Here is a 16682-nt window from a genome sequence, read left to right as displayed (position 1 = left end):
TGCGTCAATGTTGCACAGTTTAATAAATCAAAGCGCAGCGAGCTAGTGGGACTAATTAATTCATGTTCACGGATTATCGTGATTACGTAACGATGTCGTATACACACATAATTTTGCGTTGAAAATCGAATGGACGTCCGCGCGAATAACTATATCATACCTAGGCAAACGATGAGCTGAATGAAGAAAAAACCAGTTGACGTTCGATTAGCAATCACTGCGAGTCTCGTTATTGTTAGAGGAAAAAAAGAAGGCGTCGCGCGCACGCACCGATTGAAAATAATCCGTCGAATTAAGACGCAACGAGATTAGGACGAGGAAGCGCAGAGCAGCTAGAAATGGAAAGCCACGGATAGTCGCATTGATTTTTGTTGGTTTTTATTTCAATTCGTCAATCATTTTTAACGGAGTAAATAGTCGAGTTGGGCGCAGTGACGAAGCGACACCAGCGCATCATTGTATATACATGTATAATAATGTATATACATATTACACACATAGTTGACGCACACGGAGCAGCGACGAGCCGAGAGAGGCGCGCAGCCCCTTTTACGCTTTGTCCGACTTTTTTTTAAGCGTGAAGGGGCTACAATATACAAGCGCGGAGCGCACGACGCACATGCATACACGTTACACACGTATAGCCGCTGACAATATTGATTCAATCGCAACTATTATCGAAGTGTATATAGCTATGCTTCGGACGCACAGTGTTTTCGAGTTGAGCCGAGCCGCATTATGCGACTGTCTAAAATAATCGATTTAACCTCCTCTATATATACATGATTTACGCGTGGGTAGGCCTAAATGACTTTTCTCGCCGACGAAAAGTCATTCCGTTTAGACTTTGCGTTAGTTTCCAATGCGAAGCTAGAGTTTGATCACGAGTGTTTTTTTTTAAACTTTTTTTTTTGACGCGCGTACTGTGTTTATTTTTGAGTAAACAAGTTGCTAAGTTAAGCCGCTAAATCGATCAATTACAATCGATAATTCTTCAAGAGCACGTTTCATCCCAATAATCGAACGAGCCAGGTGCTACTCGAGAAAAAAAAACAATCAACTCCGAAATTCCGACGCGTAATTGGAAAGGTTATCGCGAGAATTGATACAATGCAAATTATCAATATGAGCCCAGGAAACGTTACAGTATAGCGAGTACGAGTATATCAGCGTAGACGGGGCGTAGCAGCATAGCGGCAAGACACCGACGAGGAAGCAAATAGACGCAAATGTCGCACACCAGGCGGCAGCAGCACTTGCCCCTCTTTCTCTCTCTCTTTCTTATAGGTACATAGACACATAGCTATTCTCCTCTCTCGGCCACACACAATATTACCTGTCTCTCTCTCTCTCTCTCCTCGGCTCAGCTGTCGCAGTTGCTCTGTGTCGCACACCTTCGTCTATAGCCCAATGCGATTGTAAACATCTATTACAGGAAATTAGCCGTTTGGCGATGAAAATGAAAAAAAGACGAGAGGCGGAAAGAAAAAATCACGCGTTGACTCGGTGACGAGCGGCCTTTTTCGCGGGAGGACGACTTGCTTTGGTTTCTATTTACTTTCGACGCGCATCCGAGGGATATAATAGCGCGATGCGTTAACCCGAAGTCGACTGACGCGCGCGCGTGCACTTGAACGCGACGAGGCTAAAATTGCCGACGGTGGGCAGTCGGATGTTTCGGAGCGTTCTTTTATTTTTTTTTCTCTTAAGTCATAACTTAATAAAATTGTTCGAAAAAATTACGGGGGATAATGTGCATCGAGTAGCTATTGTTGTCCGAGTGTTTATTGAGTATTTCGATAACGGTTGTAAATCGATGAAAATTGCTTATTTTTCGTTGAAAGAAACCCGACTGGAATGGGTAATTTATATATATATATATATATATATATATATATATATATATATATATATATACACACACACACGTATAAGATATCCGCTATCCCACCACTGTAATTCGCAAACAGATCGAGCTCCCACTGTCTTGAACTTCACACGGATTTCACTGCAGATCGATGAGTTTAGGAACGCGAGTGTGACGCGGGATTTTTGAATAATCGAATCAGCGCTGCAATGCTCTTAATATCAAAGGCATTACCCGAATATCGAATTAAGAGGATAATCCTATAGTTAATGGATTCTTTGAGATTGAACAGGAGCTTCGGATAGCCTCTCGATTTTCACATTGACTCGAGCGAACCGGTACAGCGTACAGTCTCAAACTGATGGGTTGGCTTGCGGGCTCGCCTCTCACTTCACAGCCCACCGATTCGAAAGACAAACTCACGTGGACCCATTCAACACGCGCATAACCTACTCTCATATGTGTGTTTATGTATATTTTCATCATAACAAGACACAACGTGTTCAGATATAAGCACGTTTTACCGAATAGTGTCTTCAAAAGTTTATCGTTATTGAAAGATGCAACTTTAAAATAGCGTAGATTAAGTTATAACGATTAAGTTTGCCATCAGTTCCCTTTATAATGAGTTTACCGGTTGTAAATTTAACCTCAGACTCCGATTCTTCGAGTTCGAGTTCCGAAAGCGGAGATAATGTCAATAACAAAGCCAGGAATTCCCGAATAAACGCAAGTCAAACCGATTCTAGTCATAATCAAAGATCAGACTTTCAAAATGTGCAAGCAACACATTCATATGGCATTCAATCAGATGTCATTAAAGATCCTCTTTTCAAAATCTTATTCAGAGATGAGCTCACATCCAGGTATAATAATTTACACTATAATACCTCAAGTATATGAAGTATTTCAATGTTTGTATTTAATTGGTGATTTTAGAAAATATCGACAAAGACTCGAAGATATCATAAAATTTGTGTTGACAAATGAAGTGGATGAAAACATTCAGAATCAATCAAGTTTAGTATTAGACATATACGATCCTAAGTTGGATAAAGTGTCTACCTCACAGACTCAAGCGGCTCAGAGTTTCATGCAGGCAGCTCAACAAGGATCATCAAACAGTACTAATTATATTCATCAAATGGCACATAGCAACATCGTTTCATCCAATACTAAAAAGGTTTACAGTGTTATGAATAGAAATTTTCATACTTTCTACACTTTTTCATATATCTCTACTTTTAACACTTCTTTGCTTCCAATATTATTTTAATAGAAAATAAAACATAAGCGAAAATTACAACAAAGTGAGGAATCTACTCCACGAATTCCATCCAGTCCCTGTGTACAACAAGCAGTACCGCAAGCCATATCACAAGTAGGACAAGAAACACCCATAGATGTTTCTCATATTAAACTGGAGAAACCAGATGATACAATTCCTTCTGATTCAAAACAGGTTTTTTTTTCATTTAAAATAAAATTAATGTATTAAAATAAATTAGTGTAATGCAACGATTTATTCTAGCAACCAAGTGACAAAAGTGAGTTACCAAATAGTGAGAAGCCTGTTATACAGACTCAACATCCTTCACCAGCACTGCCTACTCTCTCTTTAATTAAAGAAGTTCCAGAAGCAACTATAAATAGCACTATTGAAATTAAACAAGAATCACCACAAAAAAGTAATCCTTCTAATAGTGAAAAGGTTCGAATTAATAGATCATACATATTAACCGACGATTTAAACAACAATCATGTTCTGTTATTAATTTTTTTTCTTTTAATAGAAATTAGAAGACAGTCATAAATTGCAAAAAACTAATAGACCAATTCAACAAAGTCCACTGCTACCTCAAAGTTCAGCAACTCCTTCCTCTATATTAACCCAAGAAGCTCCAAAAATACCAACAAATACCTTAATGCACTTGCAACCAGACATACAAAATAACACTAATCTTTTAAATTTTGAAAAGATTCCAACTTCAGAGAAACTTGAACCTAAATATCCTCCACAGCAACAATATTCAGAAATACCTTCACATAGTACTGCAGAAACTCATTCCAAGCCAGAGTTAGGAGAGGATGATTTTAATTCCAGAAAGGTAAGACATTTAAAATAAAAAAGCTAAATCCATATTGTTACATTCTTATTATTGATATATTTGCTTAACCATCATTTATTTAGCATAAACTTGAATCCCAAGATATAAATGATTCTTACAACAGTAAGGTTTGTAATTTCAATGTTGAATTTATATAATTTATAGAATTATCATTTTAACAACCTGTTAATATTTTCGATCAGAAACCAAGAATTGAAACAAAAGATGAAATGGACACTAGCTTAACCAAGGGAATTTATGAAGTTATTCTTGACGACAGTAATTACTCTCAATTAGAAACAAATTTAGAAACCTGTTTTGAAAACAGTGCTATAAAAATAGGTTCTTATGGATACTATGATCCGGATAAAAGTGTATTTTTGTCAAAAGACGGTTTATCATTTGCTATACAAAATATTAATGGTATGTTTTAGTGACTATGTCTTTACACTTCTATACGAAAAAATGATAACACTTTTTTTTTGCAGGGAGAAGACCAAAAATTTTAAGCATAGAATTAGATGACATCCTCAAGGTATTGGTCCATTTTTCAAAAATTAGGCCAGCATTGTTTTTCTTTGTCACAACAAGATCTGCGATACAAATAAGAACTTTATTAAGCATGGATGATCCAAGTGGCCCATATTTTGATCCAAATAGTCTTGGTTGGTAAACATAATTTTTTGGCCTCACATTAATCGACAAAATCAAACAATATTTTAATTTTAGATCTTAAACATCAGCGAATAGCTATTTTACCTGCAAGAATCAGTGATGAGTCTGAAGGTATTTTAAGGGAATTATTTAAAAATAAAGAGATGGTTGAAATAAATGCACAAGTTTCAGACGATCTCGCTAATTTAGCAACTACATCATACGTTAGTAAATATTGAAGACAACTACATTTTTTTAAATGAACATATATTAATACAATTTAAAATTTTCAGAAAAATAAATCGAAACATTTATGTAGTAAATACAATAAAGAAATTAGTGATCCAATTGGAAGAGAACCTCCTCATGTAAATAATCTGAGTGGTCACAATACTAATAACGCATCATATTTTTGTCGTATTATTAGAGTAGGCTCTCTAGAATATGCAAAAAAGAGAGCAATGTTATTAAGTAACAATGGCTTGAAATTTTGCGTACCTCATTTAGACAACGGTAAAATGATTTGGATTTCACATTCTAACGGCATTTTAACACACTTTAAACTATCTTTTCTTTACAGTTTCGCAAATTGTGACGATAGATGTAGATATACGCGATGTTATAAAAGTAGAAATTTACTTTTCTAAATATATACCCATGTTGTTTTTCTATATAACAACTAAAGCTGCAAGAAAAATCCGAAACAAAATAGGTATGACTGATAAATCGGACTTCTATCTGGATCCTGAAGGCGATGGTACGTAAATTTTTATTTTTTTAAAAACTACATTCAAGTTCTATACAGTTTAAAAAGAAACTTTTTTCAGAAACACAAAATAAAATAATTATCTTACCTCAGACACTATCAGAAGGTTGTCATGCCTTAAAAGAATGGTTCTTGAAAAAAAAAATAAAGAAATTGGATAAAGAAACAGCAAAAGATATTCTTGCCAGATCATTTAAAAATAATGTAAGGTTTAGTTTTTTAATTAATATAGAAAATATGCATGTATAATTTTGTTTTTCGCTACGATTTCTAATACACTGATAATTTCAATTTTTTGTGAAATATTTTCAGAAGGAAAAGATTTATATGACAATAACAAGAACCAGAGATTCATTCTCGGAAGCTAATATATCGAGGCTGGGTGCAGTGGATGGGTCAGATAAAAATGACGAAAGAGTGGTAAATAGTGAGCATAACGCTGCCAGAGTAAAATTTGCAGAAAACAATGACAACAAAGTGCAGTATGCTGTAAGTACTGCAAAAATTAATACCAATACAGAACAGAGGAAAACGAAACCTACAGAAGAAGATGTCGAAACAATAGAAATTATATCTAATTCTTGCATTCGTATTAAAGCTGAATGCATTAAGGTGGGATCATACAGGTATAACAAAGACCCAACGTCCGTAATAATATCAATTGAAGGGTTAAATTTTGATTTACCAAAAATTCACGACGGTAAATATAATTATTTTTATCTTCATTGCTTGAAAGAATATTGGTTTAAGTATTCGTTTAAGTAATTTTAATATTTACAAATATTTCTTTGTAGCAGACGCAAAACATAAAATGTACATAGTTGTGAAATTGCATGAAATAACGGAGCTATGGTATTTCTTTTCTATCAATACATGTTTCTTATTTTTTACGACAACTTCAATATGTGCACAAAACATAAGAACCATACTAGAAATGTATAATACAGGTGATAAAGCTGGATATTATGATCCTGATTCTGAAAGTATGTATAATTGGATTGTAATGATGTTTTTTTTATGCACATATCAATATCGTTTATTTTATATTTCCAGATCTATCACATAAGAGATTAGCTATTGTTTTCAACCAGAGCAATTTTAAATATAGATCAATATTAAAAACTATATTTTGTAATCTGAAAGTAAATTCAATAAAAGATTATAAAACGGCACGTAAAATGATGAGGAATAAACTGGTATGTTCTTTTAATAAAGTTACATCAATTGCATGTATGTGTTTTCTTTTTAAATAAAATTAACTTTATTTTCAGTAAACGGGAAATGATGACATGTAAAAAGGACAACGACAGACGTTTGATAATTGTGTACATAATTTTGTTACTGTTTTATAATGATAAATAAAATATTTTACTTATAAGAAATTCGTTGTTTTTACAAAATTTGTCGTGCAAATCCTCTCTCGTCACTCCAAGTACTAATATACAATTACAACATATATGTATGCGCACTTTGCAAAACAAAACGCCATCTAGTGTATATACTGTAAGAAAATTGCCGCTTAAGTAAATAATAAGCCTTTCGACCGGAGCTTCGAGTGTTTCGACTGCTCTGTTCGTCGAGCGAAAAAGGAAAAAGGCGCCGCCGCGGTGTCGTTCGTATCGCTTTTGCGTGAACGATAAAACGTGTGCATGTGTGCAAATTATAAGACTTAGGTGTGTATCTAAGTACACGAGATTTGGTTTGATCTTCGTGAATTATCTGTGATTTTAACTACTGCAATTGGGCCATCTAGGACTGTTTATATTTTCCTTGTGGTAAGTATATTGTCCTATTATCAGTCGCATTGTACACTCGATGGAAGGTCGGTTTCAGCAAACTTTCATCCTCATGATTTTTTGAGGTTATCAAACGGCAGTACCTTACGAAATCAAATTTATTTAATCATATTCTTGGGTTTTAGAGTGAAAAAGACACGATTAGGATAATTTTGTTCATATTGCGCGATTTTCTTTAAGTGATTGAATCTTTCATTTTGAAACTACTATAAATATAGTTGAATCTTTTTGATCTTAGTTAATTTAATTCGTCTCTAATTATTAACACTGCACACACGTATGTTAACTAATGGTCATATTTCTTCTTCTAGATTTAACTTAATGGTAAGCTATGGCTGGTAAAAGAACTGCTACCTCTGATCTTAACGCAGACAATTGGAACCAAGAGGATGAACCAGAAGAAGCTGGAACATTTAAAAAAGCATCTGAAGACGTGCTCAGCAAACGAGTTGTAAAGGCAGCTAGGCGGCGACTTCCACAATCTGGGGACGTAAGTTACTCATTTCACTATAATATTGTAATACTAGTTCATGTCTTGATAGCTAGTTGCTGTGTCATTGACAATCAAAATATACAAGATTCTGTTAAGTCCAAATGTATAGCTGTGATTGAAGTATTCATGTTGACAACATTTGAACAAATTTATTTGTGTACTTTTACCTTTAGGAGTCAACCAAAAGCGCGTTTGGAGGATTCACTGGTTTTAAAAGTATACCGGCAGGAGGTACAAGTACAGCTTCACCTTTCAGCTTCTTAGCAAAGGCAAAATCAGAAAGTAGTGCATCAACTACTTCAAGTTCAAGTTTCATTCCAAATAAAACTCCTGCGACAAACGGGTCCACAAAGATCTCAGAAAACGGTATAGGCATTTATCCAGCATCATCAAACCCACTGGGGTCAAAGGATACAAAGATGACAAAACCTACTTCTACCGAAAAAGAAAGTCCATCACCCAAGAAGCCTTCTGAGTATTATGCAAAATTAAAGGGTCTGAACCAAAGTGTTGCGCAGTGGATAAAGAGTCACGTAGATGCAAACCCTGTGTGTATTCTGACACCAATATTTCGAGACTACGAGAAATATTTGAAAGAAATTGAGGCTAAGCATGGAAAGGAATTAGATAGTTCAAAAACTGAAACAAAATCAAATACTCAGTCAGAGTTGAAACCAACTGAGAAAGTCCAACCAGCAGCTCAAGCAGAGAAGAAGCAAGAAAATTTCATTTTTGGTAGCTCCAGCTCTAAACTATCAACAGAGGGATCATCCGAAGGCTGGAAACCTGAAAAATCGATTTTTGGAAGCTCTAGTAGTTCTTCGAAATCGATATTTTCATCAGGAGACAAGTCAGATGCTAAGAGTCCATTCAGTGCTACATCCACTATGACAGCAGACAAAAATCCATTCTTATCCAAATCTCCTAGTCTAGCTAAGTCACCTTCAGTTACTGAAACTAAAAAGGATGAAGAATCAAATAAATCAGAAGAGAAAACTTCCACAGGTCTCACTTTTCCACAATCCAGCTTAGGCTCTGCTAATTTTAGTTTTGGTCAAAGCTCTTCCACTAGCACAGCTGCTGCAGGATTCAGTTTTGGAAGGTAAGCTATTTTCATGATTAAGTATGAAAAATTGATATATAAACAATTTAAACTTTTTTTCCTCAATGATTTTCAGTGGTAAGCCATTCACTTTTGGATCAGCAGTATCAAAACCTGCAGAATCCGAGGAAAAATCGGGTAACAACGAAGAGAAAGAAGACGAAGATGACGAACCTCCTAAGCCAGATTTCAAGCCAGTTACGGAAGAAGGATCCATTTACGAACAAAAGTAAGCATGGTTAGGAACTTGAAACTATTCCAGAAATTATAACAATATTTATAATTACTTTCGTTGATGTACAGGTGCAAAGTTTTCGTAAAGAAAGACGGAAACTACAGTGACAGAGGTGTCGGTACATTGTTCCTGAAACCAGCACCCAATGACAAAATGCAACTGATTGTGCGCGCCGTCAACTCTTTGGGAAACCTTTTACTTAATACTTTGCTTAACGAAAGCATTCCGATAAAGCGACTCAACAAGACCAACATAATGCTGGTATGCTTGCCCTTGCCGACTGCTGAGCCACCACCCGTTGCGACGTTGCTCAGGGTGAAAACGCCCGAGGAGGCTGATGCGCTCTTCGAAGCCCTGGAGAAGCATAAAAAATAGTGGCGTTAAAAGTGCAAACTCACACGATTGTATTCATACTTTCGAACTATTTTTAAAAATCCTTCGTTCGCGAACAGACTTGTTTGGTTCTGCAATACCTTGTGAGAGAATATGAACGGATTTGTCGTGAACGAATGTCTTGGTTAACATCAAATAGAGACATCTTAGGAGGCATACGATAATTTTGCATTGTAGAAGACCAGCCACAACAAGCACTTGACAAAAGTAAAATTATAGGGGACTTTGTGCTAGAAGTACGAATCAGCATACTAGTATTATTCTCTTCCGTGAATTTACAGTTGTTTTCAAATAGGAAAATCCTATATTTTTTTTAAGTGTGAAAATGCCTGAAGAACATTCAATTTATATTCTTTAAATAGCCTTATGCAAAATTTTCTGAGCAAACACAGACAACAATTGTATAAGTTGTCCGTAGAATGGGGCAGACAAACAATGAGTCAAACGTTTTGTGTAAAAATGCATCTGTCGCTTACCTGGAAGCACGCATGTGAAAGAATCACGTATTTGCATTAGTTTCTTGTTTGTCGTTTATTTTGATTGTATATTTTATATCATTTTTTAATGTTTCTGAATTGTAGATATTAATAAATTAAAAAGAGTGCGGAATACTCTGGAATGTATGACACATTCAGGTATTATAATGAAGCATTTTTGATCATGAAACGTTTAGCTGTAATACATGGAGTCCTTGTCTATCAATTTAAATGCACATCTATCAATTTTATCAACGGTATGTGCATAAGTGAATCATGTACGATTCTATTAAGTTTGTTTTAACTTTAATATTTGAGAATAATTATTTTTTTTTAATTTTAGTAAAAAGTAAGAACTGAACATGGAAAGTGATTTCCACTGCCATTAGCAAACAATCGCGAACTTGAACCGCTAATTTAGTAAAAAAAAAATAGGTCACTTGTACATAAATAAAGTGCTACAATATGACAAGCACAGTAAAAATATCACTGTAACTTTTGCTATGTTGTAAAAATATACATTTCTCATTATGCTTAGGTAATGTAACAATGAATAAAGAACACATTTTTTTAATGATAGTTTATTTACACAACTTTTAAAATAAGGCTTCATTTTATGAGTGAAAAATTCATTTGAAATACAGACTGTTATGACATGAAAAGAACCACCTAAGTCTACGTTTGCAGTTTTAATTCAACTACAAAAATTAGAATTTTGTTAATGATGTGGATACTTAATAAACATATTATTGTACATTTGTCTTGCATATAACGCTTTATATATTATGATAATGTACTAATTAAATTAAAATGGGTATTCGAATAAAATTCACATTCATCTACTTTTGTCATTAAGAAATAAAAGTCAGTTAACGTATAAGATTTATCTCTTCTTATAGAAATATTTATAGATAAAAAAGACAAACCTTAGTTATTTTGGGTAATTGACTTCTACCTCTTTGAATAAATTTAATTATACTAAATTTAATATTATATCAATAATTTCATTTCGAAATACACATTTTAAAAACATAATTCATTTTCTGTGGATCTAAATAAGTTGTAATATAATCCAACACTATAACTACTTTTGCTACTATCATTTGAAAATATGAATGTCTAAAAGAAACCTTTTTACATAGATTAATTCATTTTCATTTAATGCATGATTACCGTCAAATACTTTATCTGTATGACTATTCATTCATGTATACATATATAATTTTCATATCATTTTTCCAACTCTCAAGTTATTGGAAAATAAAAATCTGCTTATACAATAATTATGTTCGCCCAACAATTTTTTAATTATTAGTAGATGATATACGTGAATTGTGATGGTAAATGATCATTGACACGATTGGCGCCAACATGAAGTACGTGTATATATACAAGTAAACATAAAATATATCATGTACGTTACACCTGACTTTTCATAAACGACTCTCTTAAAATTACGAAATTATACTCTTTACACGTAAACATCTATTAAAAGTAATGGCGCTTTCTTCAAGATAAGCCAATATCAGTATAAATTTTCGCGACGTCCTTTGCCTCTATCTTTTTAATACAATTATATATATATATATATATATATATATATATATATATATATATATATATATATATATATATATATTATATATATATATATATATATATATATATATATATATATATATATATATATATATATATATATATATATATATATATATATATATATACACACACACACACATATATATACATATATATATATATTTATTTATTTATTTAAAAATCTATTGATACATTTTTTGCGCCATGAAAGGCGTTAACGCACCTATTTGTCCTAATCCCAATTGTATGTGTTGCATATGAATTTCAACGCAGTTTTGAAAAACTTGTTGATTTGATGGTGTGAGCTTGGATCTTATTTGCTCCATTGTTCCTTGCAACACTTTTAATTCATAAGCATTTCTGTCGGAATCTGATAAATACTGAAAAAAATTAAAACCTATTAGTAATCAAAGAAACAATTTCCAAAATTTAGATTTTTTAACCAATTTTATACTTACTTTTACTTGCAACATAAGAGCTGTAAGATCTGTAACAAGTTGATTCATATTTGTAGGAGCATTATCATTTATAGCGTGATTTTTCGCAACCATGTCAGCTGCTTCTTGTCGACATTTTTCCCTAAGATGTGATGGTGTTAACATTGCTGTAATGCTTGCCTCTGGTGCTATTTCATGGCATGTCCCTTGAACGTCATTTAACAGCTCTTGTAGATCGGTATTCATTTTGTCTAGTTCTACTACGATCCTGCAAAATGGAAATAAAAACGAACACGATTAGTTTTTATGTAGTAAAAAAATATGTTTTGAAAAGGAAAGAAATCATACCCTGCATATTTTCGTTCGAAATCAGGAGGAAAATTTTCTCCAACGGATCTTCGTTTTTCAGCTTCACTATTCATTTCCTTTAACTTTTTGATATTTATCTTTTTGATGGATAAAATTTTTGATACTTTCACTATATTTTCAAGGAACGTTACTGGATAACCATTCATGGTGCCTCCAACATGCGTCTTTTTCGCAATGGTGGCATTTGATATTAATGGATCGTTGTTCAATCGCGGTGAAGCCAATTTCATCGCATATGCTGGCGATGGTACGTATTGCACATGTCTAGGCCTAAATTTATGTGTAAATGATGCAACGCTTATTGTTTCTGGTGGCTCATTTGATAAAACTTCATAGTCAGGTACACTATGCGTTCCTAATCCGGCTCTTTCGAATGTAATTCTATACGTATTATTACTAGTATCAACAGCGTCTATACTTCCTGTAAAAAGTCCATCTTGTGGTTTCCTCAGTCTTGCAGTAACTTTTGTTCCAATAACTAATTGTAATGGGATTTCTGGTGGCAAGTCTTTAAAGACCTGAGCATCAGCTGCCTTTCGTTGCTGGAGCATACGAATCTTTTGTCTTTTTCTCTCCAGTTCTCTCCTCTCTTCTTCAAAGAATGCTTGCGAACACCTTCTTGGCTTTCCCATCATTCGTCGAATTTTGCACCATTCTACTCGCGTTAGTTTACGACTTTTCAATTGTGGAAATGATTCTTTCAAGCATATCATAAAATCATTGTCACCGTCAAAAAGGGTTCTGAAAATTATTATCAATCAATCAGTATCTATCAATTGAATATAAAAAAAAAATTATTCAAGTATTTTAACTTACTTGTCAATATTACTATAAAACCATTCATAGCATACCCATTTGTGTGCTTTGGGTAATTTTAGCAGATTTCTAAGTCTCATACCAATCTTCTGACCTATTTTCCTATCCGGTGAAGAAGGTGCCTGTGGCTGTTTCTCAGCGGTTTGTGGTTTTTCTATTTTTATAGGTTTGGATACAGGTGTTGAGGGTGTTGAAACTGATCTCTTAGGTTCATGATGAACAACTTTAGCTTGTTTCTTAGCAGGTGATGGACGTGGAATTTTCTTTGGTGATGGTTTAACTGGGGTGGAATCTGGATCTTTCTTTACTCTGTAATGAACAAAGTATTCAAGTTAGACATTATTTGTCACACAAAAAAGAAGCAAAATGTATATTCTTTTACGTACCTGTGATGAGGATGATTAACTAATATATCATCATAGAACAGTTTGTTCTTTTTCCTTATTCTAGCAGGCATCCCTCTACGGTTCAGCACTTGTACGGGCTGAGGTGGATTTGGCTTCGGCGGTGGCTTAGTGCCAACTCTTTGCAAACCCAAAACAGCAGGACCCAGCTCCTGCAGCGGCTCTGACTCTTCGGTTTCCATCTCCAAAGAGTTGTTATTAGAAGCCTGCTGCTCATCCATGAGCTCCATTTCTTCGTCTATTATTTCACTTTTTATTTCAATTTTAGAATATCCTCCATTCTTAATCGACAATAAAGTCTCAGCAGACTCATCTAAAACAATTGAAAATTCGTTAATTTAGTTTTCAACTGCTAGATTTAAAAAAAGTGTTGTTAATGATTTGAGAGAGCAAAGTAAATGCAACAAATTCAATATTTCTCGATTTCTAGAAGCAAAGTATATGTATGAAAATTAATAAAAGAGCATAACTAGGAGAGTGAAAAAAAATCATGTTATTGGACTGCATTCCACAAAGTAGTCATTACTGTAAAGCTAATTTGTCCAAAAAACATAAGAGAAAAAATCACATGCAGTCCATATTCAAAAGCGTTTGCATAACAGTGCAAGTGATTAAAAATCCGAGTATAGAGCGTGAAGTGCTCTAACTGGCTCAAAACAAATCGATATTGGCTTTTAAATCTCTAACCTACCGCGAGCTTACATTACATAGCTGCCTATAAATCGCGCCGCGAAACTCCCAAAAGAGTTCGGGAAAAAAAGACAGAAGCGAGTCTGCAGGCAAAGCTCGAAAACAAAAACAGCCCGAGCTGAGAAGGAACGAGCAGACTAACGCACATAGAGCCTCTATAAGGAATATCGATAGAACGAGCAGAGAAAAGACATAGGCATGCAAGAAATTCGAACGTCACTTTTGCGCCTGCTGCTGTTGCTGCTGCTGCTGCTGCTGTTTTTCAAACGACCGAGCATCCTCCCTGCTGCGCGACTTTCGAATTATTGTTTACTTCTCGTAGAGACCCGATCAGCAGTTCGAGATAAGAGTGACGAAGCTCCGGAATAGAAAGCGTCTAATCTTCGGATTCGTCGACTAATTGCATGTGCAAATCGGGAAAAAGAAGCGAAGTGCAGGAGAAGAACCGAGGCGTTTCGCGGTTCGAGAGAAAAAATTCGAGCCGAAGTCGAACATAACCAAGCTGCAGCTTCGCAGCAGTGAATCGAACGCCAGCGCACGACGTCGCCTACGACAACTGTCCAGCAGGAGCGCGTATATAGGCTATAGACCTACGCACTGCCCGAAAAAGTTTCGCGGTTATTTTCACTGAGGAAGTCGAACTCCCGGCCGAGGATGCAATTCCCAAACCGTTTACAAGTTCGATCTTCTCACTGACGCGTGCAGCTAAAAGGGCCGAGAGTACGAGACTGCAGCACACACCCACACACACACACACACCACACGAAGGCGAGAGCTCTGCACTGCTCTCGGACTTTTGAAATTTTGAACCCTCGTCCGAGCGAAATTCAAACGGCGATTCGAAGCATCGACGAGCCTCGTCGAGCTGTTTGTCCGGGTGTGGAAAAACGGAGAGCCGAGATCTCGATGAGTTGGATGACGGTGAAGAGAAGCGATGAAAATCGAGGTGATAAGTGCTGGCTCGGGAAATCGGCCGAAATTTTCTACTCACTTTCAATCGCGTCCGCCATGTTGACGTAGCTGCTCTCGAACTGATGCATGCTGGGTCGACGGCGCGTTACGACTTTCCGCCAAACAGCCCGCCCCTTGCATTTCGGCGCGCGCCGACCGAGCTCATTGGCCGGCGACGCGCATGCGCAGTGCCGATCACGTGTAATAACCAAGTGCGTTCGTTTGGCCAATTCAAATTGGCTATGTTTCGTCGACCGAGCTGAGCTTGTGTCAATGAAAGGAATTGATCTTAGCAGGATTCTATTCGGTAATGGAAATAAACTGAATTGACAGTAAGCAGAGCTTAGAATGATGCACCAAGTCTTGCGTTTATTCGACTGTAGGTTAGAAAAATGTTATGTGGACCGGAACGCGGATTCTGGAGCATCTCCCCCCTCGATGCTCTTTTGGGCCCTGGGGTGCGCGTGGGCGGCTGGAGTGGTGGAAAGGTCCGTCGCAAAGCCGGCGGCGAACGCGCGCGTTGACCTGGCTCTGCTGTGCTGCTGCTCAGACCCGTCATTAGTCCTCGGCTTGGGTCCCTGATTTATGGTTGCTTATGCTTTTCTCCGTTCCACACTTTTACTGTTCTATAGCCTCCTGAGAGACGAGTGATAATCCTACATTCTACGGTTCTCTAGGGCTTCCCGAGTTTTCGAGTGTCGACGTTTTCATACTGTGCGTTTGAAATTCGCGCGTCGCGCTTAGTGTGAGAGTCGCGAGTTATCCGCGGTTTTAATGGTGGCGTCCGGTATTCGGTATACACTGTAAAAAAATTTTTCGTAATATTACCAACGAATATAGACTTGGTATAGAAGGACGGTCAGTATTGGCGCGGGGGTCCCATTTTGAAATACCGAAATCAAAAATTGTCAAACAAAATTTCAATAAATGAAAAATGCTGATTTAAAGCAAATTTGAAAGATTTACTCGGTGCTTTCACAGTATTAAAATAGGCCGATACTAAGCATTTTTTATCGTTCAAAATTCGTTGGCATCCAATATGTTTGCCTACAAATATTAATTCATAAACAATTGGCAATTTTTATTTGTTGGTTATTTCATAAATAAAAAGATTAAGATAAACTACCAATTACTAACCTGCTCGCCGGCCGTCACAAATAATGTCTCTTTTTATTTATGAAATAATGTAATATAAAATTAATATTTGTAGACAAACATATTGGATGCCACCGAATTTTGAAATGAAATTGTGTTTTTTCGGTGGATTTGTTTATTGCGCGACTTTTGTTTTTCTTGGCGGCGATAATGACTCATTGTTGAAATGCAATTTTTTCGAAAAAATTTTTCTTTTATAGCTACTATATCTGATGTAGTTTAGCCTCGGTTCGAATTCTGCACGCGAATTTAATTAAAGGTTAAGAACTTACTTTTAAAATTGGTTCGACTTTCAGGGGAGAAACGAAGCTTCCGATTAAACAACGGTGTCGTTCGCTGCGTAATTGCATTCCTGGCTGCAGTTCTGT

General features: G+C 35.7%; 4 protein-coding genes across 11 annotated transcripts in view; 2 read left to right on the top strand and 2 right to left on the bottom strand.

Moving 5' to 3' along the window:
• LOC100680516 (serine/arginine repetitive matrix protein 1) overlaps positions 1-1636 on the bottom strand; it is a 36431-nt gene extending 34795 nt beyond the window's left edge. For both annotated transcript variants that reach the window (XM_031926461.2, XM_031926463.2), the window contains exon 1: positions 1337-1636. The gene's annotated coding sequence lies outside the window, so the exon portion shown is untranslated. The remainder of the gene's footprint in view (positions 1-1336) is intronic.
• A 206-nt stretch (positions 1637-1842) lies between these two features.
• LOC100680484 lies at positions 1843-6777 on the top strand. Of its 3 annotated transcripts, XM_031926472.2 has the most exons (17): positions 1843-1861; positions 2523-2733; positions 2807-3050; positions 3147-3329; positions 3399-3578; positions 3661-3975; positions 4059-4103; positions 4179-4398; positions 4464-4640; positions 4705-4853; positions 4923-5142; positions 5210-5386; positions 5457-5599; positions 5708-6095; positions 6190-6378; positions 6449-6591; positions 6667-6770. In XM_031926472.2, exons 1-17 carry the CDS (start codon positions 1858-1860, stop codon positions 6667-6669), a joined length of 2991 nt encoding a protein of 996 aa, XP_031782332.1. In that variant the 5' UTR covers positions 1843-1857; the 3' UTR covers positions 6670-6770. The 3 variants fall into 3 exon arrangements, with proteins under 3 accessions (XP_031782332.1, XP_031782331.1, XP_031782330.1); XM_031926471.2 differs by lacking the exon at positions 1843-1861 and having other exon boundaries at positions 1998-2733; positions 6193-6378; positions 6667-6777; XM_031926470.2 differs by lacking the exon at positions 1843-1861 and having other exon boundaries at positions 2000-2733; positions 6667-6777.
• A 123-nt stretch (positions 6778-6900) lies between these two features.
• On the top strand, positions 6901-10556 carry LOC100121592 (nuclear pore complex protein Nup50). Of its 2 annotated transcripts, none has more exons than XM_001605151.6 (5): positions 6901-7170; positions 7503-7681; positions 7858-8786; positions 8863-9015; positions 9090-10556. In XM_001605151.6, exons 2-5 carry the CDS (start codon positions 7523-7525, stop codon positions 9394-9396), a joined length of 1548 nt encoding a protein of 515 aa, XP_001605201.1. In that variant the 5' UTR covers positions 6901-7170; positions 7503-7522; the 3' UTR covers positions 9397-10556. The 2 variants fall into 2 exon arrangements, with proteins under 2 accessions (XP_001605201.1, XP_008203868.1); XM_008205646.3 differs by lacking the exon at positions 6901-7170 and adding an exon at positions 7184-7256.
• LOC100121573 (protein lin-9 homolog) lies at positions 10456-15297 on the bottom strand. 4 transcript variants are annotated; one of them, XM_032597917.1, is made up of 7 exons: positions 14429-15241; positions 13501-13831; positions 13115-13423; positions 12278-13039; positions 11951-12197; positions 11667-11872; positions 10456-11475 (listed from the first exon to the last, which is right to left on the bottom strand). In XM_032597917.1, exons 1-6 carry the CDS (start codon positions 14484-14486, stop codon positions 11675-11677), a joined length of 1905 nt encoding a protein of 634 aa, XP_032453808.1. In that variant the 5' UTR covers positions 14487-15241; the 3' UTR covers positions 10456-11475; positions 11667-11674. The 4 variants fall into 4 exon arrangements, with proteins under 4 accessions (XP_032453808.1, XP_031782334.1, XP_031782333.1 ...); XM_031926474.1 differs by lacking the exon at positions 10456-11475 and having other exon boundaries at positions 11636-11872; positions 15200-15297; XM_031926473.2 differs by lacking the exon at positions 10456-11475 and having other exon boundaries at positions 11636-11872.
• Positions 15298-16682: the final 1385 nt, after the last annotated feature.

Source organism: Nasonia vitripennis, chromosome 3, assembly GCF_009193385.2.
Source record: "Nasonia vitripennis strain AsymCx chromosome 3, Nvit_psr_1.1, whole genome shotgun sequence".
In the NCBI taxonomy this organism is placed as follows: domain Eukaryota; kingdom Metazoa; phylum Arthropoda; class Insecta; order Hymenoptera; family Pteromalidae; genus Nasonia; species Nasonia vitripennis.
Note: the sequence above shows the minus strand (reverse complement) of the source record. Positions and strands in the feature narration are given on the sequence as shown.

Coding starts and splice junctions, on each gene's coding strand:
- LOC100680484 (XM_031926470.2), top strand. CDS start 2,492: ATGAGTTTACCGGTTGTAAATTTAACCTCAGACTCCGATTCTTCGAGT. Junction 3,051..3,146: donor TTTCATCCAATACTAAAAAG/GTTTACAGTGTT, acceptor TTATTTTAATAG/AAAATAAAACATAAGCGAAA. Junction 3,579..3,660: donor ATCCTTCTAATAGTGAAAAG/GTTCGAATTAAT, acceptor TTCTTTTAATAG/AAATTAGAAGACAGTCATAA.
- LOC100121573 (XM_032597917.1), bottom strand. CDS start 14,486: ATGCTCGGTCGTTTGAAAAACAGCAGCAGCAGCAGCAGCAACAGCAGC. Junction 13,832..14,428: donor CAACAGCAGCAGGCGCAAAA/GTGACGTTCGAA, acceptor CAATTGTTTTAG/ATGAGTCTGCTGAGACTTTA. Junction 12,198..12,277: donor TTCGAACGAAAATATGCAGG/GTATGATTTCTT, acceptor TCCATTTTGCAG/GATCGTAGTAGAACTAGACA.
- LOC100121592 (XM_001605151.6), top strand. CDS start 7,523: ATGGCTGGTAAAAGAACTGCTACCTCTGATCTTAACGCAGACAATTGG. Junction 7,682..7,857: donor GACTTCCACAATCTGGGGAC/GTAAGTTACTCA, acceptor TTTTACCTTTAG/GAGTCAACCAAAAGCGCGTT. Junction 9,016..9,089: donor GGATCCATTTACGAACAAAA/GTAAGCATGGTT, acceptor GTTGATGTACAG/GTGCAAAGTTTTCGTAAAGA.